At 32.0% G+C, this 15,663-nt stretch overlaps 1 protein-coding gene across 4 annotated transcripts in view; it reads left to right on the top strand.

Annotated features, from left to right (window-relative positions):
* The window catches only part of LOC142333913 (uncharacterized), a 260,903-nt gene that overhangs the window by 62,514 nt on the left and 182,726 nt on the right, over nt 1-15,663 (top strand). For all 4 annotated transcript variants that reach the window (XM_075381528.1, XM_075381525.1, XM_075381527.1 and 1 more), the window contains one exon: nt 705-830. In XM_075381528.1, the coding sequence (XP_075237643.1) occupies nt 705-830 (126 nt within the window). The remainder of the gene's footprint in view (nt 1-704; nt 831-15,663) is intronic.

The following is a 15,663-nucleotide window of genomic DNA, read 5'->3' as shown; positions in this document are numbered from 1 at the left end:
GCTTATGGAAATTTTTCTTATTAATAACTGTGATAATAAGTTCACTATAGAACCGCTTTGATAATTACATTTTTGTATAAGTATATTTGGTACATGACAAAAAAATTTCTGTATTGGTGATTAATATCAAATCCCAGTCAGGCATGGCATATGCTGCAAAATTCAGCTTCCATGTTCCATGCACAAACTTAAATATTACCAGGCAGTACAAAAAATAAATAAATATTATTTACTATCAAACTCTCATTTAGTAAATGTTGAACGTTACAAAATTTATATTTTTATATCTGGTAAGAATTTATGTAAATCTTATATTTATATTTATAAGATTAGAATTCAAAATTGTAGGTAACGTTTTCTCTAAGATAAATGATGTTTATTATGATAAAAAATTTCACCATAACCAGTATTAACATCAGTGTCAGTAAGATTAGAAAAACAAAATCATGAGAATTACCGCAAGAGTTTTAACAAATTATTTGATTGTTAATTTGTAGAAAAATATGAAAGGTGAATAGCAGCATTTTTTGATAACATTTAGCAAAACCTGGCATATTAAAGTCGCCTAATAATATTAGTAATAATTTGTGATTGCACTATTTATGTGTGTTAAGCGAATTAAGAGATACAATTATTTTTATTTTATAAATTATACAAAAAAATCACATTTACTTTGTAGCATTCATGTTTGCTTTTTATTACAGCAAGCAGATTTACTGCAACTGGAAGTGGAACTGCTTGATATTAGTAATGGTGATATAAAAGATCTTTTAGCGATTGAAGAGACTGACTTGGTTAAATCAGAAAATTTAAAAGTTGAAAATGAAATGGTAAGAGTGTTAGATTTTGCGTACAGTGGAACACCAATTATCCAGATGGACCTTTGCAAGGCCAAATCTGGATAATTGAAAAGGACAATTTAAAAAAGTTTTATCATATAACACTTCACATATCATTCAGTTTAATGGGTAAGATACTATGTAAATAAAAAATACATAACAAAAAATTAAATGTATTTTAGTAAAATTAAAAAGAAATTTGGAACATATGTACCATGTAAGAAAAAAGAGATTCAGTAATACGGTTAAAGAAAATAGTGTGTAGACATTTGCTTTTATAATTAGTTTTACAAAGGCCAAAACACACATTTATATTTTTGCTAAATGACTTGGAAAAATTAAATTAAAATTTCTGTAAAAGTAACATCAATAAAAAACATTTGTATTGCAGCGAAGATTTATTTGAATAGTGTTTAAATTTTTTAAATAATGTATTGGTTTTTTTAAGTTGTCTAGTCTGGATTTAAGCAGTGCAATTAGTTGGACATCTGGAAAATTGGTGTCCCACTGATATCTTTTAGTCATCAACATTTTTTTGTTATATAAGTGCTTTATTACAAACACTGCACATTGGTCTTTCTTCGCCGGTTAACAAATATAAATTTCTTATTCGTGTTTGACCAATTGTAAGTCTGGTCACCACCTCTTGTTCTCAGCGAGTTTTAATTCACGTGCCTCTTCCATTTATATGAAAAAGTTTTAACTGCATTTAGTTTTGTATTTAATCTTCTCCATTTATTACTCTACCTGTTTCTTATAGTATTAGACAATTTTTAACATCGGCCACTCGTACAGGAAATATATCAAAGTTATCACAGACTATTGCTGTACTGGCAGCTTCATCTGCGCTTTCATTTCTTGCAATGCCAACATTTCCTGAAGTTCATACAAATACACATCGCTGTCCTCATCGATTTAAAATATATAAAATGGACAGGATGTTTGCAATAAGAACATCCTTAATGTTCTTGTCCCTGTTTAGCCTCCAGTAATTACCATTCAGATAATACTTCAGAGGATGATATGTACGAGTGTAAATGAAGAGTAGTCTTGTACAGTCTCAATTCGACCATTCCTAAGGTGTGTGGTTAATTGAAATCCAACCACCAAAGAACACTGGTATCCACGATCTAATATAAAAGTCCGTGTAAAAATAACGACTTTACTAGAACGCTGGAACCCCTCTACTATCAAACCAGCTGATATAGGAAGATGTGTTCACCACTAGACCAACTCAGGTGGGATAATGTTCTTGTTCCGAATTGCAGTAAGTGCACTTAACGAAACGAAACATATAAGCACCATCTCTTCGCGGAAATGTTCAGAGTAGTGAACAGATTGCTGTATGGCAATAACTTCTGCCGTTTAAACACTAACCATTTTTGGCAGTTTCCATTAATGGACTTTTCCATTTACATATATGGGGCATCCAACACCATGTTTGGTTTTAGAACAGACAGTTTAAATTACTATACATTATTTGTAACTACTGATGGTTGATAGAAATTCCTGTCAGTTGATTACTGCTTGCTTGTCTTTTTTTTGCCCAAGGTATAAACCTCCCTAAAAAAATTAAGAATCTTTAAAATAAAAAAAATACTGTGTTTCCACCGGTATATTCTCTGATATATTCAATATATTTTAATAGATTTGTATATATGATTTTATTATTCTTTTTTTTTTGACTGATGAATCAATTCGTCAAATGTTGGACGAATTGATAGGAAATAGATAATCGAATAGTTGTAAGAAATAGATAATTGTGTTTTTCACTTTTTCAATTGTGTTTTTAAGTATTGTTTGTGAAATATGTTTATAATACATAAATTGTGATTTTTATGTGGTATAAATAAATAACATTTTGTCCTTAATGTAAACAATTTCAGAATTATGTACTATAACATCCACTTAAATATTTAAGCAGATTGATTATTGATTAATTTCGAAATGTACATTAGAAATTCTTTATTTTTTAATTTAATAAACAAAGTTACACAGAAAACAGGTTGTTTCTTTATTTTAATCGTATACCATTTCTTTCCATAAAAGCAAATCAATTGTATTATAGTGCGGACTGGATGCAAGTTTATTATTTATCTTGTAATAGTTATGATGATAAACACTAAATCAAATCTTCCCAACCTGCATACTGAAAGTGGTACTAATGTGTGTCAACAGGTTTGGGGGTTTGAATCTGAGGTTGGTTTTGAATTTTTTATTTATAAGTGCCTGCAATTATTTGTCAACCTGTCTGTTTAATATTTTGAAATTTTTTTATATCGACTTCATTTAAATATGATGTGCAACCTTACTCTTTCTATTTAAAATTGTATTGTTCCAACCATGGGAGTTTGAGCAGTGGTGGATTTCTAAATATGTTAGCTAGGCTGTAGCCTATTGTGGCAAATTTTCAAAGGCAGTAATGGGCTGCCAGGAACCGAGTCAGGCCCCGGACACTTGTTGGGATATAAGGTGGTTACCGTAGATTTAAGCTCATCAAGCACTACTACTATCTCCCTCCATTCGGTCTCTACAACTGGAAATAATCGTTTCATCTTCTCAATCGCCATTTCACCCAGGAAGAGGAGCTCTTATTCATGATAACGATTTAATAACCCACCTTATGCATAATGAAGAGAAAAATTATATTTGTAACTTTTGTCAGAAATCATTTAATCATAAAAACACTTTTAAAGACACATTAATATTCATACAAAAGAGAAAAATTATGTTTGCAACTTTTGTCAGAAGACTTTTAATCAAAGTTCTAATTTAAAATTACATTTAAATATTCATACAAAAGAGAAAAATTGTGTTTGTAACTTCTGCTGAAATGTTTTCAGTCAACCTTTTACTTTAAAGGCGCATATATTCATACAAAAGAAAAAAATTATATTTGTAACTTTTGTCAAAAGTCATTTAATCATAACAGCAGTTTAAAGACACATTTTAATATTCATACAAAAGAAAGAAATTATGTTTGAAAATTCTGCCAAAAGGCTTTTAATCATCTTTTGAATTTAAAGAAGCATATTAATTTACACACCAAAGAAAAAATTTGTTTGTAACATTTGTCAAAAATCTTTAATGAGAGTTATACTTTAAAAAATTACTTCTTTTTGTTGTAATGATGTTGTGTTTCTAAGGCAGAGATTATGTGCGTTCTCAATATTGTACAAAATAAGTTATACTTAAGTTTACGTGAAGATATTGGTGCAACTTTTACTTTTCCTGATAGTTGTATAGTGTCAAAATTCTAGCTTGGAGCTACTAAATGCTCTTATGTCATCAATCATGATCCTGTACTGTACTTTGATGGCATTCTGCAAATACACTGGACTAATAATGACAAAATATTTTTCAAGTAAATATTAGTAACGTTTGTTTTCTGTACAAAATGAGTTGTGATCATACATATATTTTTTGTTAAATTGAAATCTGTTTATTTTAGAATTTTTATGCAAACCAAGTTATTAAATATTGTTTTCTTTTTACTTGGCAAAATAATGTAGGCTAGTTTTTGTGAAAAAGTTTAGCAATCTTATGTAGAAGCCAATTATTTCTAAAAATGTCTTAAGTTAGTTTTTATTTCTTATCTATGTTACTTTTAGTTACCGTGATCATTTTTATGCAAGAAACTTGTTAAATTTTTTTTTGTACTTCAGTGTAATTTACCGAAACAATTTATCACAAAAAATGGTGTAATTTTAAATGTATATTGTAAAAAAATCAATAAAAAATAAACTTTAAGAATGAATGTAATAATAAATAATGAAAAGTACGAGTTGGGCAGCTATAGGGATGGTAGTGGCTGCAAAAAAATAAAATGTTTATTTTTTTTCAGAGTAAACTGTGATAGCATACCATTATGAGAGTCAGGAAATTTTTATCAAGGTCAGTATAATAAGTCAGTGAAAAAAACAATCCTTAAAATTCAGTGGGAATCCTGTTTATAAACATTTTTACAATCCTTCTTCTTAGAGATCCTTTTTAATTGCTTTTTATCTAATTTACTTTGGGTTTTTTTTCAGCAGAAATCTGTTAATTTTTAAAGCACAAAATAATATTTCAAAATTGTTGCTATCAGTGTAGGTATACAATTTACAATATTAGGTACTTTTCTTTTAACATAAGGGGGGCCCACTTGCTTTTTTATTTGTGGATTTTTGCTTCTTTCTGTTACACAGTAAATACCTTGGTTTAATTGAGTTTAGGTTGGATGAGGAAATGTAACTGACGATTCAGAATACCGAACTTTGTATCGTATTACCATTGCGTTAACCTTGTCTAATTACATAAACCCGCGATCGATGTGATTTTTAGTTTTTGATAATTGATTATGTATTTTTTAGCGCTGAATAGAAAATAACCTTCATTTTTGTTTCATCATGTCAGGATTGCAAATTTCAATATTATCAAAAAGATTAAAAATTACAAAAATGTGATACAATAAAGTAGACATTTTTTTTTTAATAATAAATTAATGTAATATATATAATATTGTATTTTATGTGCTTGTTTGGCTTATATGCATTCTTAGAGCTAAACAGTTGAGTGGTCTGAAGAGGGGGGGCAGGTGGGGTCATTGACCCCTAAATTTCTAATGAAAATTGCCATAAAATAAGCCTAATTTCTATTATAGTGGTTAATTTTTATGAGGTATGTAGTGCCTTAGGAAACCACTCCCCCTCTTCACCTACCTTTCATGATGAAGTATGTAACTTTTATTCCAAGTGTCGAAGTTTCTTTGGACGGCTTATACTCTGCTTTGCGCTTTTCCTTCTATGTTCTCTATAGGGTTCATCTTGGTGTAACAGCCAGGCAGTAGTCTGCCATCATTATAGTAATCCATTTTCCTTGATATGTCCTTTCCATTTCTTTCATGTCCTGATGAAATTTCTCACCCGTCTCTTCACGTCTCGTCACAAACGGCACCCAGATTTTCAGGAAAATAGTTCACATGTGAATTTAGGAAGTGAACCTTCAAGCACACAGAACAGCCTAAATTTTTGTACTTCTGCAGCATGCTCGAGCGGTTGATTTGAAGTTCAGATTCTTCTTATTGGCCAGAAACTTGGTTAGTACTTCTTTAAATTCACCCCCAAACTTCTTTTACTGCAACTTCATTTGTTTATCAAAATTACCTTGTTTGAGAAGTTTTCTAATGTCAGGACCAGCAAAGACATGCTGTTTATTTAGCATTTTATAAGACGGGAAATTTGTCGCAGATCTATTTACAACATTTACCTTCTTTTGGTAAGGCTTTGACCAAGCCTAACTTGATACGCAGAGTTGGAAGGACTTTATTCTGAACCGGTCTACGTACATCGGTGCAGAAGACTAATTCCTCCTTCTGAAAAATTGTAAGAAAATCCTTTTCTCTATACCTGAACCAGGAAAGTAAGGTGCCAGCTGCTAGTAGGTTCTTCACTTTAATCTTCAAACCAAGCAATTCTGAATTTTCTTTGATCAGATGTAATTCTCGAACCAAATCATTTAGTTCAGACTGTGAATAAAACTCTGGTGCATAGCTATCTCCAGGTTCATACACCTTGACATTATCTTCATTTAAATCGCTTGTGGAACCATCTGTTTCAGTTAAATTTTCTGATGGAATTGGCACTGGTATGTCTGGACCATGTGGAACCAGACATAAAGCGTATGGCATATTTGGATAAACGATTCTTTTTTATTCTTTAAATTGAAACCATGGATACCAGTTCAAACAAAAGTAACAATCGTCGGTGTAATTTTGTGACTCCATTAAAACTCCAAGTCTGTACGCTTCTTGTTCCCTTTGACCATCATCTAAGTCCTTCAACACATGTGCAGCAAACTTATTGGGATGCCCAAGTTTTGCCTTGATCTCCTATTTTCACCTGAAATATGACAGGTACACTTGTCAATCGAAACTTGTTATTTTTTTTTTTTGCCTTTTCACCATTAACTCATCACAAATGTAACGAAAAGAATCTTCAGCCTCTTGAAGCCATTTAGAAAACGGAAAGTTTGCTTATGGTCTGGAAACATATTTTCCACTGACAAAAACAGCAGTGGCGGATAGCTGCCAATAAAGTATTACATCTTGTTAAGTGTTATCGCAACCTGTTGACCAAGCTCTTCTTCCACTGTCTTGTCATCTTCAACCCAACCCCCCCCCCCAACCATTCTCTTCAGACCACTAATCTGTTTAGCTATATGAATGCATAGTAAAGGCCAAAAAAATGAATATGTTTTTTTTTATTTTTTAATAAAAAAATAATGTTTTATGTCTATTTTATAGTATCACATTTTCAACTTTTTACAAATTTTGAAATTTGCAATTTGTGAAAAATTCTGACATGATAGAAAAAATGAAGATTATTTTTGGATTCAGTGTTAAAAAAATACTTAGGAATTAATTGTCTGTCAGTAGTTAAAAAACATTCCTCTACATCCCAAATTTTGCAGGTCTGTTATATATACAAATTTGATACAATTTATTTATAAAAAAAGCAATAATTAAACTAAACACAATAATAAAATTTGAAAAACCAGAAACTAGTGAAAATCAAATGGCCTCTGTTAATACAGAAATACTTAATACTTTTTCAGGACAATGTTAAGTTTTTAACAGCTTTTCTTTTACGATTGATGTTTCTGTTTTGTTTTTTTTATTACATTGTTGTCTGACAGGGCCGTGCATGTTTGTAAGTAAGATTTCTTCTTGTGATTTTATTTTTAAGATTTTTATAATCTGTACAATCTAATGTATTACTTTAATGCAATCTAACCAAAATAATAAATGAAAAAAGCAGTTTGATTTTTTTAAAACGGGTTGGTTGTAGATTTCTGTCATATTATGTATATGGATAAGTAGATATGAGTTATAAGCTGAAATACTTGGTTACTATTTACTTTATAATTAAATATAATACAATATAAAAATTGTTGTTTTAGGTCTCTCTGATTATATGTTTGCGGATAGGTACATTAATGTTATTTTGTGATAGAATAATAGTGGAATTAAAATTGCTGGAAAATGATTAATGTTCAGTAACCACCAATTTATATAATATCAATGAAATATTAGCAGTTTATAATTTGTACAGTCAAATACTTCAAAAGAATAAATAAAAAGTTGGGGATAGATTATTTTCTTTTTAAAAATGGATGTTTAGACATAACTTCCCTTCAGCCAAAATTGTTGTCAAAGATCTCTCTCATATTATATACATAAACAGATAAGAGTTCAGTAATACACAGAAATACATTTCGTTGCTATTTATTTTATAAAGTACTAGCTGGCCGTCTAGCCAGAAGCTGGACCCTCTGGACTCAGGTCAGCCCAGGCGAATCCAGAGCCAACTCTGGGTCAATTCTTTTAGTTGGTTCTCAAGTGATGCAATAACAAACAAACAAACTTTATATATATATATATATATATATACACATTTTCGAATAATCATGTCAATTTGTTAGATTGACAGTGTACCCTGATGCATGTAAAAAGTTAGCCTTCAACATACTAACAAAGTCCATGTTTGAATTTTGAAAATCTGATGACTTTCCAGAGATATTAGAGAAGCACACCATTTCACTTACCAAAACAGCACGCCGTTTGTTACCAGTTAATGGTGATGATTCATCATCATCATAACTTATTCCAACCTGTTCTGCAATTTCAGATACTCTCAACCTGATCGTCTTCAAGAATGCCTCAAATCGCACGAGTGTTTTTGTCTGTAATGCTGGTCCGAGGACGGTGATCGTGTTCTTGATTTTCCACTTGTTTTCGTTCTTCTTTGAACTCTTTATGCCAGGCAAACACAAGAGTCCTTGACAATTTTTGGTCCCTGAACTGTGCAGTCAATATATGAAAAATTTCCAACGCTTAAACTTCATGAGCAAGAAATTTTATAATTATACATTGCACGGTGGAAGGGTGCACCTATTGCTGCTACATTGTGAGCGTTACCGACGAATTGGTTGGAAGTGTGGAATGGCTGGCTCTCCCCACTCATAATGACTCCACCCAAGCATACTAGAAGCACAGGCCCAGTCCTACCAACCGTAGATCCTCTGGAACAAAAATCCCGTTTATATTTGATTTACCCTCGCATTTTATTTAACGTAAATTTAATTCTATTATGTTTGTAATATTATTCCTTTGATCGATTCGAATAATTCAGTTCAGTTCCAGATCATAAAGTGATAGAGACTGGTAGTTCACAATTCATTAATTCAGTTCATTGAAGTTTGTGCTTCAACCGGCAAATCTCCACTTTTACATATATATTAGAGATTTTTCAGAAAATATATTAGAGAGCGCAATAAAAGAAAACAAATAACACAAAGAAATAATAAAACGAACATCAACTCAACTCAGGAACAATGAAAACAAATGCACGGTATCAGCTGTTACGAAGGATAGAATAGAGAATCAATATGCTACTAGTGCTTCAGTGTTAAATTAGAATAAATATGGAACTAGACTCACACATTGCAGTAACTCATCAAGAATAAAGCAGATCAGTTCATAATAACAAATTACTAGCAAAAAAGTGGATGATGAGTTATTTCTTCAAGGGCAATTTTTATTAAGGTAGTTAATGACAAGTTATCTCTTCAAAAACTGGTAAGGGGTTAATGATTATTAATCATGAAAATAATGTTTTTATTGATTTGGGTGACTTAATACCGAAAGCAAATTTGACACGATATCTGAAGAGAGCGTAGAAAAATTTGGGTCTGATTAGGTTCCCCCCCGCTTAACACGACATTAGTCAGGTGTAGAGAACTTTTCTTGTATTTGACATTAAAAAAAAAATGATTTATTTTGTCCCAGATATGTTTAGTTCTTGCAAGATATAATTGCGAATAAGATATTAGACAAATGAAACATCACTGGTAAACAAAAATTGGGCTATGTAAAAATAGTTTGATAGAAGTTACATGTAATCAATATTTACTTATTGTTTGCATATTACAAAGATAAAACAATTTGCTTTGCTTTATATTTAAAAAAATTAACATAATTTCTTATAAATTGTTTTAATTCAGTCACTGTCTTTGTTGACACATTCAACGCAGACAAAGACTGCCCTAGATACTGGCTCCTTATAAATAGGGGCTCTGCACTTGTTAGTGTACCTGTTCTTTCTTTTAGGGCAGTACTTGCACTTTGGAGGCTTTTGATCGTTAGGTTCAGCAGGCTAATTTTAAACATTGTAGGCAAGGTCTACAATGTAATTTTTTGTTTTGCGGGAATAGTCAGTGTTTTGATTTGTACTCTTTTCAGCAGTTGATTTTTCACTAACTCTTTTCCAAGGTCCATCAAAATCATTTTTTCTTCTTATATTCACATGTATGTTTTGAAAATAATCAGAGCATTGATAGCACTGACATTTAGCATACCATTAAAAATAGTAAACGGCCATTTCAACCGACAACCGAATGATTCATGATACACAATATTCAGTTTTTAGACGATCGGTGATCCACCTTTAGTAACATTACAATAAGTTATAATTTCGGGTTTCAGAGCATGTCCACTACTTTCATACCATGGAGAATAGGAAGTACAACAACAAGTTTCTTTTCTTTCTTATCCAGAATGCAAGAAACTATGGAACAATAATTTGGGGGATTTGATAAAGCAAATATAGATGAACATCTGGGATTTTTTGAAACGTTGAGAAGCTCTCCTGGAATTTCCCGTTTATCTTTGCAGAGAATCCAAATTATCGTAAATCCGTGATTGGCGTAGAGATCGTTTACTAAAGGTGTAGAGGTGAAAAAATTATCCATAGTCGCATTTCTTCCTGTACCATCTATTTCACTGACACAGAGTTTGACTACATTTGATACGGATAAAGGGGGGCTGTCTTTAAGTTGTTGACCTGTATATCTCTGTATGTATTTGTCTAGATGGTTCTTCAGTCTACGGTAGCATAGATTTTATTCTGTATCGACACAGTTTACTCTTCATATACACTAAATTTACAGCGTCCTCTGAAGACCTGCATCATCACGTCAACCGTGACACTTTTTCCTACACTGTATCTTTCACTACATGTTTTTACAAATCCATCAAAAATATTACGAATGGGGGCTAAATTATCAATCTTTTTTCATTCAACGTGTATAGAGTAATCATTAAATCTCAGTGCTTGCGGTAGCAAACGAAATCTTTACTGGAACATAGTGGCAGTAAATATTTCAGTTGCTGTTACATCTACAGCTCAAAGATCATTTAATTCAATGCGATTCTTTTAAAGATACAGCTAATTCTGTTTCATTAGTTAAATAACAGTCCTGTACACCTCTTGAATATTTTATATTCATTTTAGTCCAATTTCTGGTTTGTAAAATTTATGATTTCATGCATCATTGAATCCAGACAAAAGTGTTTCCAGCACTCCATAGTTATTTTGTTGTCTTTTGCTACTACTCTTGCTAGTTTAGTAATGTTTTAAGAATGAGCATCAACTAACTGCCACGACTACAGCTCTTATAATTTTGGAGAAATTCCTAGGACGGTTTCATCCTTTTCCCAGTAGAGCAGAAATGGCGTATAAAAAGGTGAGGTTTTTTCTCACAACCTGACTAATGGCTGGTTAACCAAATGACATTTTTGATTATTAAAATTATGCAATATAATCACAAAAAAAAATTGTAAATTCATTGACCTCTTTGCTGAACAGCTACCTCATGTGACATTTTTAAAAACAGCCACAGCTTAAGAAAGATGAAGTCTGAAAAATTGTTTATAACCTCTTTTTTTTTTAAATTTGCATTTCATTTACATTAATACAATTAGATTTTTGATCATGAAATTAAAAAAAATGATTTTTTAAGTATGGATTTCATTAAGCCCTGTTGATTTTTGGGCTTAAAATTGTATTTATCAAAGTAATTATTTATTTTGATAAGTTACCCAATTTGATAAAGTATTTATTATTCAACAAAGGTAAAAAATGAAAGTTTTCTAAAAAAAATATAATCAAGTCATCTATAAGCTGGTAATATAAGTTGGTCTGAGATATATTCAAGTAAACAAAAATCAAATCCACTAAAAGAGAAATTAAATTTTTTAAACTAACAAAGAGAAGTCAAAGTATTAATTAAGGAGCTCTGTAATATTATTAAAGGTTTTCAATGATGTGAAAATGAGACTTTAAATAAAGACTTGGAAAAAATCACAAGTTATTACAGCATTAAAAATAGTGCTACACTGGTTGCAATAAAAGAATGAGTTCTTTGTAATTTAATGATAGTAAAAAAAAATTATATTTTCTATTTAAAAAAAAGACAAGCCGCAGCCTGCCCCGATCCAGTCTCCTTAGGTTACAAACCTTTGATCACTAACCTGGCCTTGGGCCAGACAGTCCAACTACTTTTACACCTAAGCAGACCCCCCGTCACCAAGGTGACGTCGATGTAACTTTCCCCCAGTTCAGAAGAGAAAGGTAGCGGTTCTGCCTTGTTAAGCTTGTAGAGGTTCCTGGCATCAATGAACTGTGCGACACTGGGGCCAGCGAGTGGTGAACCCCAGGCGGAAGACTGCGTTAGCAACCAGCATTCTTGATGCCCGGGAGATCGTTCAGAATCTTCGCCAAGCCATCGGCGTACTCCTTGTGACTCGCACAACGGTGAACTACTCGTCAGAAAACTGAGGCGAACTCTTCGTCCCGGCGAAATATACCATATTTCGCTCGTTAATATTAGTACAAAGATTAGTTTCTCCGCGCCAAGCTTATTTTTTTGTTTAATTACAATAATTGAGTAATTATTCAAAAATACAAAGTATCTTAAAAAGAAATGAACACAAATAGTACGAAATGTGCACGAGTTGAAAAAGTAATAGGAAAAATAAAATATATACATAAATACGTACAGCCAATGGTAGATGTATCTTTTGCCAGCATATGCGTATACTGTTTTTAAAAATGTAATTAATCGGTCTACTTATTATAAAACTACGCCAATAATATTTTTGTTTTGCTTTATTTTATTAAACGTGTTGAAGGTTCATCTAATAGATAAATGCGATTGTTTGTGAATCTGTCTGTTTGCAACAGCATTATACGAGAACCAACCGACCGATCACTTTAGTTATAACTCTAGCCTCACACACAGCCCCAACGGGAATCCCATTATTGTTAAAAAATATAACATTGAAATATCAATTACTTAAAAAAGAACTGAAAAGGTACATGCTGACTAATTTTAAAAGAGTCGGTGTGACACACTTAATCTAAAGGCTTGGCAGATATCAAGGAAACCGGTAGAGCAAACGTTTTTTTGTCTAAAGCTATCTGAATATTAGCAAAGTCTCTATAAATCTGTTCGATGATACTATGATCTGTTTGAAAGCCAAAACGGTAGTCGGATAGTTTGTTTTGTTGTAAAAAGGTTCTTCTATATCTGAAAAAGACAGGATCGGTATTCAAGATCGACATTAGGCCAATTCATTAAACATAGTTATTTTTTATAAATCATCAATAAAATAAATATCTTTCTCCAATCTTATCTGTTTTAACGTAATTTAGGATAAAAAGTAAATAAAATTGATTAAATTTTCCTAGCTTCTTTAAATTCAAATTTCCATTATCAGAAGAATACGAGATCGACTTTAGATGAATTCATTAAACATAATTGTTTATATATCATCAATAAAACTAAATATTTCTCTTTCAATCTTACTTTTTTTAACGTAATTAAATTTAACTTCATTTTTTCACATAGGGGGTAAACGTATCCTGCAAATTTGAAAGTAATCGGTCGGTTGGTTCTTGCATGATGTGATAATAAACAAACATACAAACTTTTATATATATATAAATTTCCGAATAACCGTGATCTGTTAGATCGAGAGTGTACCGGATGCATGCAAAAGCTAGCCTTCAACTTTCTAAAAAATACTCTGTTTGAATTTTGAAAATCGGATGACTGTAGAGCACCCATTGTACCTTCCAAAAAAGCGGCACAGTGGCATCCCGTTTTATCAGTTGATGGTGATGATTGGTCTAGCTTCCTGTGAGGAGCTTGCGCACCTCACCACTCTAGCCTCACACACAGCCCCAACGGGAATCCCATTATTGTTAAAAAAATTTATTTAATGTGGAGTTAATTCTATTATTTTTTTATATTATTCATTTGATTGATTCGAATCATTCAGTTCAAACCCAGTCCACACTGTGATACCCACCGGATTGGTCTAGTGGTTAACGCGTCTTCCCAAATCAGCTGATTTGGAAGTCGAGAGTTACAGCGTTCAAGTCCTAGTAAAGCCAGTTATTTTTACACGGATTTGAATATTAGATCGTGGATACCGGTGTTCTTTGGTGGTTGGGTTTCAATTTTCCACACATCTCAGGAATGGTCGAACTGAGAACGTACAAGACTACACTTCATTTACACTCATACATATCATCCTCTGAAGAATTATCTAAATGGTAGTTTCCGGAGGCTAAACAGGAAAAAAGATTCCACACAGTGATAGACACTCGCAATTCACAGTTAATTAATTCAGTTCATTAAAGTGCGTGCTTCGCTCAGCAAATCTCCACTACTATACATATAATTTTTTTTCGAGATGAAATACATCTAAAAACCTTCTCGGTTATGCCAAGAAACATGGATAAACAAATTTGGTCGTAACTGATTGAGTAGTTACTTTGAGTAGTATCCCGAACAAAAAAAAAAGCCTCTTCATCTTTTTTATAATAGTATAGATAGAGTACAGTATCTTGCATCTCTTACAGTATTTTAAATGCAATTAAAAAAACTTTTGAAGAACTAATATTACTCTATCGATGCATTTTTAAATAATACAAATAAAAAAAACTTAAAGTTCTGCATCCTTCACAGTGTGTATATAAATGTCCTCAATTACTTTTTGTTAATGCCTTCTGATTTGAAGCTCATGACTTTTTCTTTTTCTTTCTAGCCTCCGGAACCACCATTAATTATTACATCAGAGAATGAATGAGGATGATATATATGAATGTTAAGTGATGTGTAGTCTTGTACAGTCTCAGGTCGACCGTTCCTGAGGTGTGTGGTTAACTCAAAACCCGACCACCAAAGAACACCAGTATCCACAATCTAGTATTCAAATCTGTATAACAGTAACTCTCTTTACTAGGATTTGAACCTTAGAACTCTTGACTTCAAAATTAGCTGATTTGCGATGACGAGTTTGAAAAAGAAGTTGCTACTAGTAACTTCTTTTTTGAACTTTTTTTCAATGTCACTACTAGTGACTTCTTTTGATTTGTGATGACGAGTTCACCGCTAGACCAACCGTTGGTCTAGCGGTGAACTCGTCATGACTTGAAAGCTCATGACTGCTACACCATACGTCCAACAATGGACATGTTTCAAAGCAGCAGCTTACTGAGCAGTTCGTAAACTCCAACAATTCATTTGCTGCATTATATTAAAATTTCTTACCATTCATAACAACGGTTTAAAGAAACCGTCTGCAAAATTTTTCATTCTTTGTCTTGCACAACAAATAAGAGACAAAAGAGATCACATTGGCGGCTGCTGCAACTGCACCAGTTGTATAATTTTCATTGCGAGGACTACTGTATTTGATAGAGACTTTGCATTGCCATCAACGTTTAACACGCGGTGAGACAAAGCATAAAATGGCAAACATTGATGTTTGAAACAAATTTGAGATCAATGTTACATTTGTACATTTCTTATTATAACCCGAATGTATTCTGAAAATTTAAGTAAATTTTTATTTTATTAAACTTATTTAACTGTTACGTGAATGAAAAATTATTTATTAAGTCTGTTGTGCAATATCATATGTGTGTGTGTGTGT

The sequence above is a fragment of the Lycorma delicatula genome, chromosome 13 (genome assembly GCF_047948215.1).
Source record: "Lycorma delicatula isolate Av1 chromosome 13, ASM4794821v1, whole genome shotgun sequence".
Lineage (NCBI taxonomy): Eukaryota > Metazoa > Arthropoda > Insecta > Hemiptera > Fulgoridae > Lycorma > Lycorma delicatula.
This window is presented reverse-complemented; position numbering and strand designations above follow the sequence as displayed.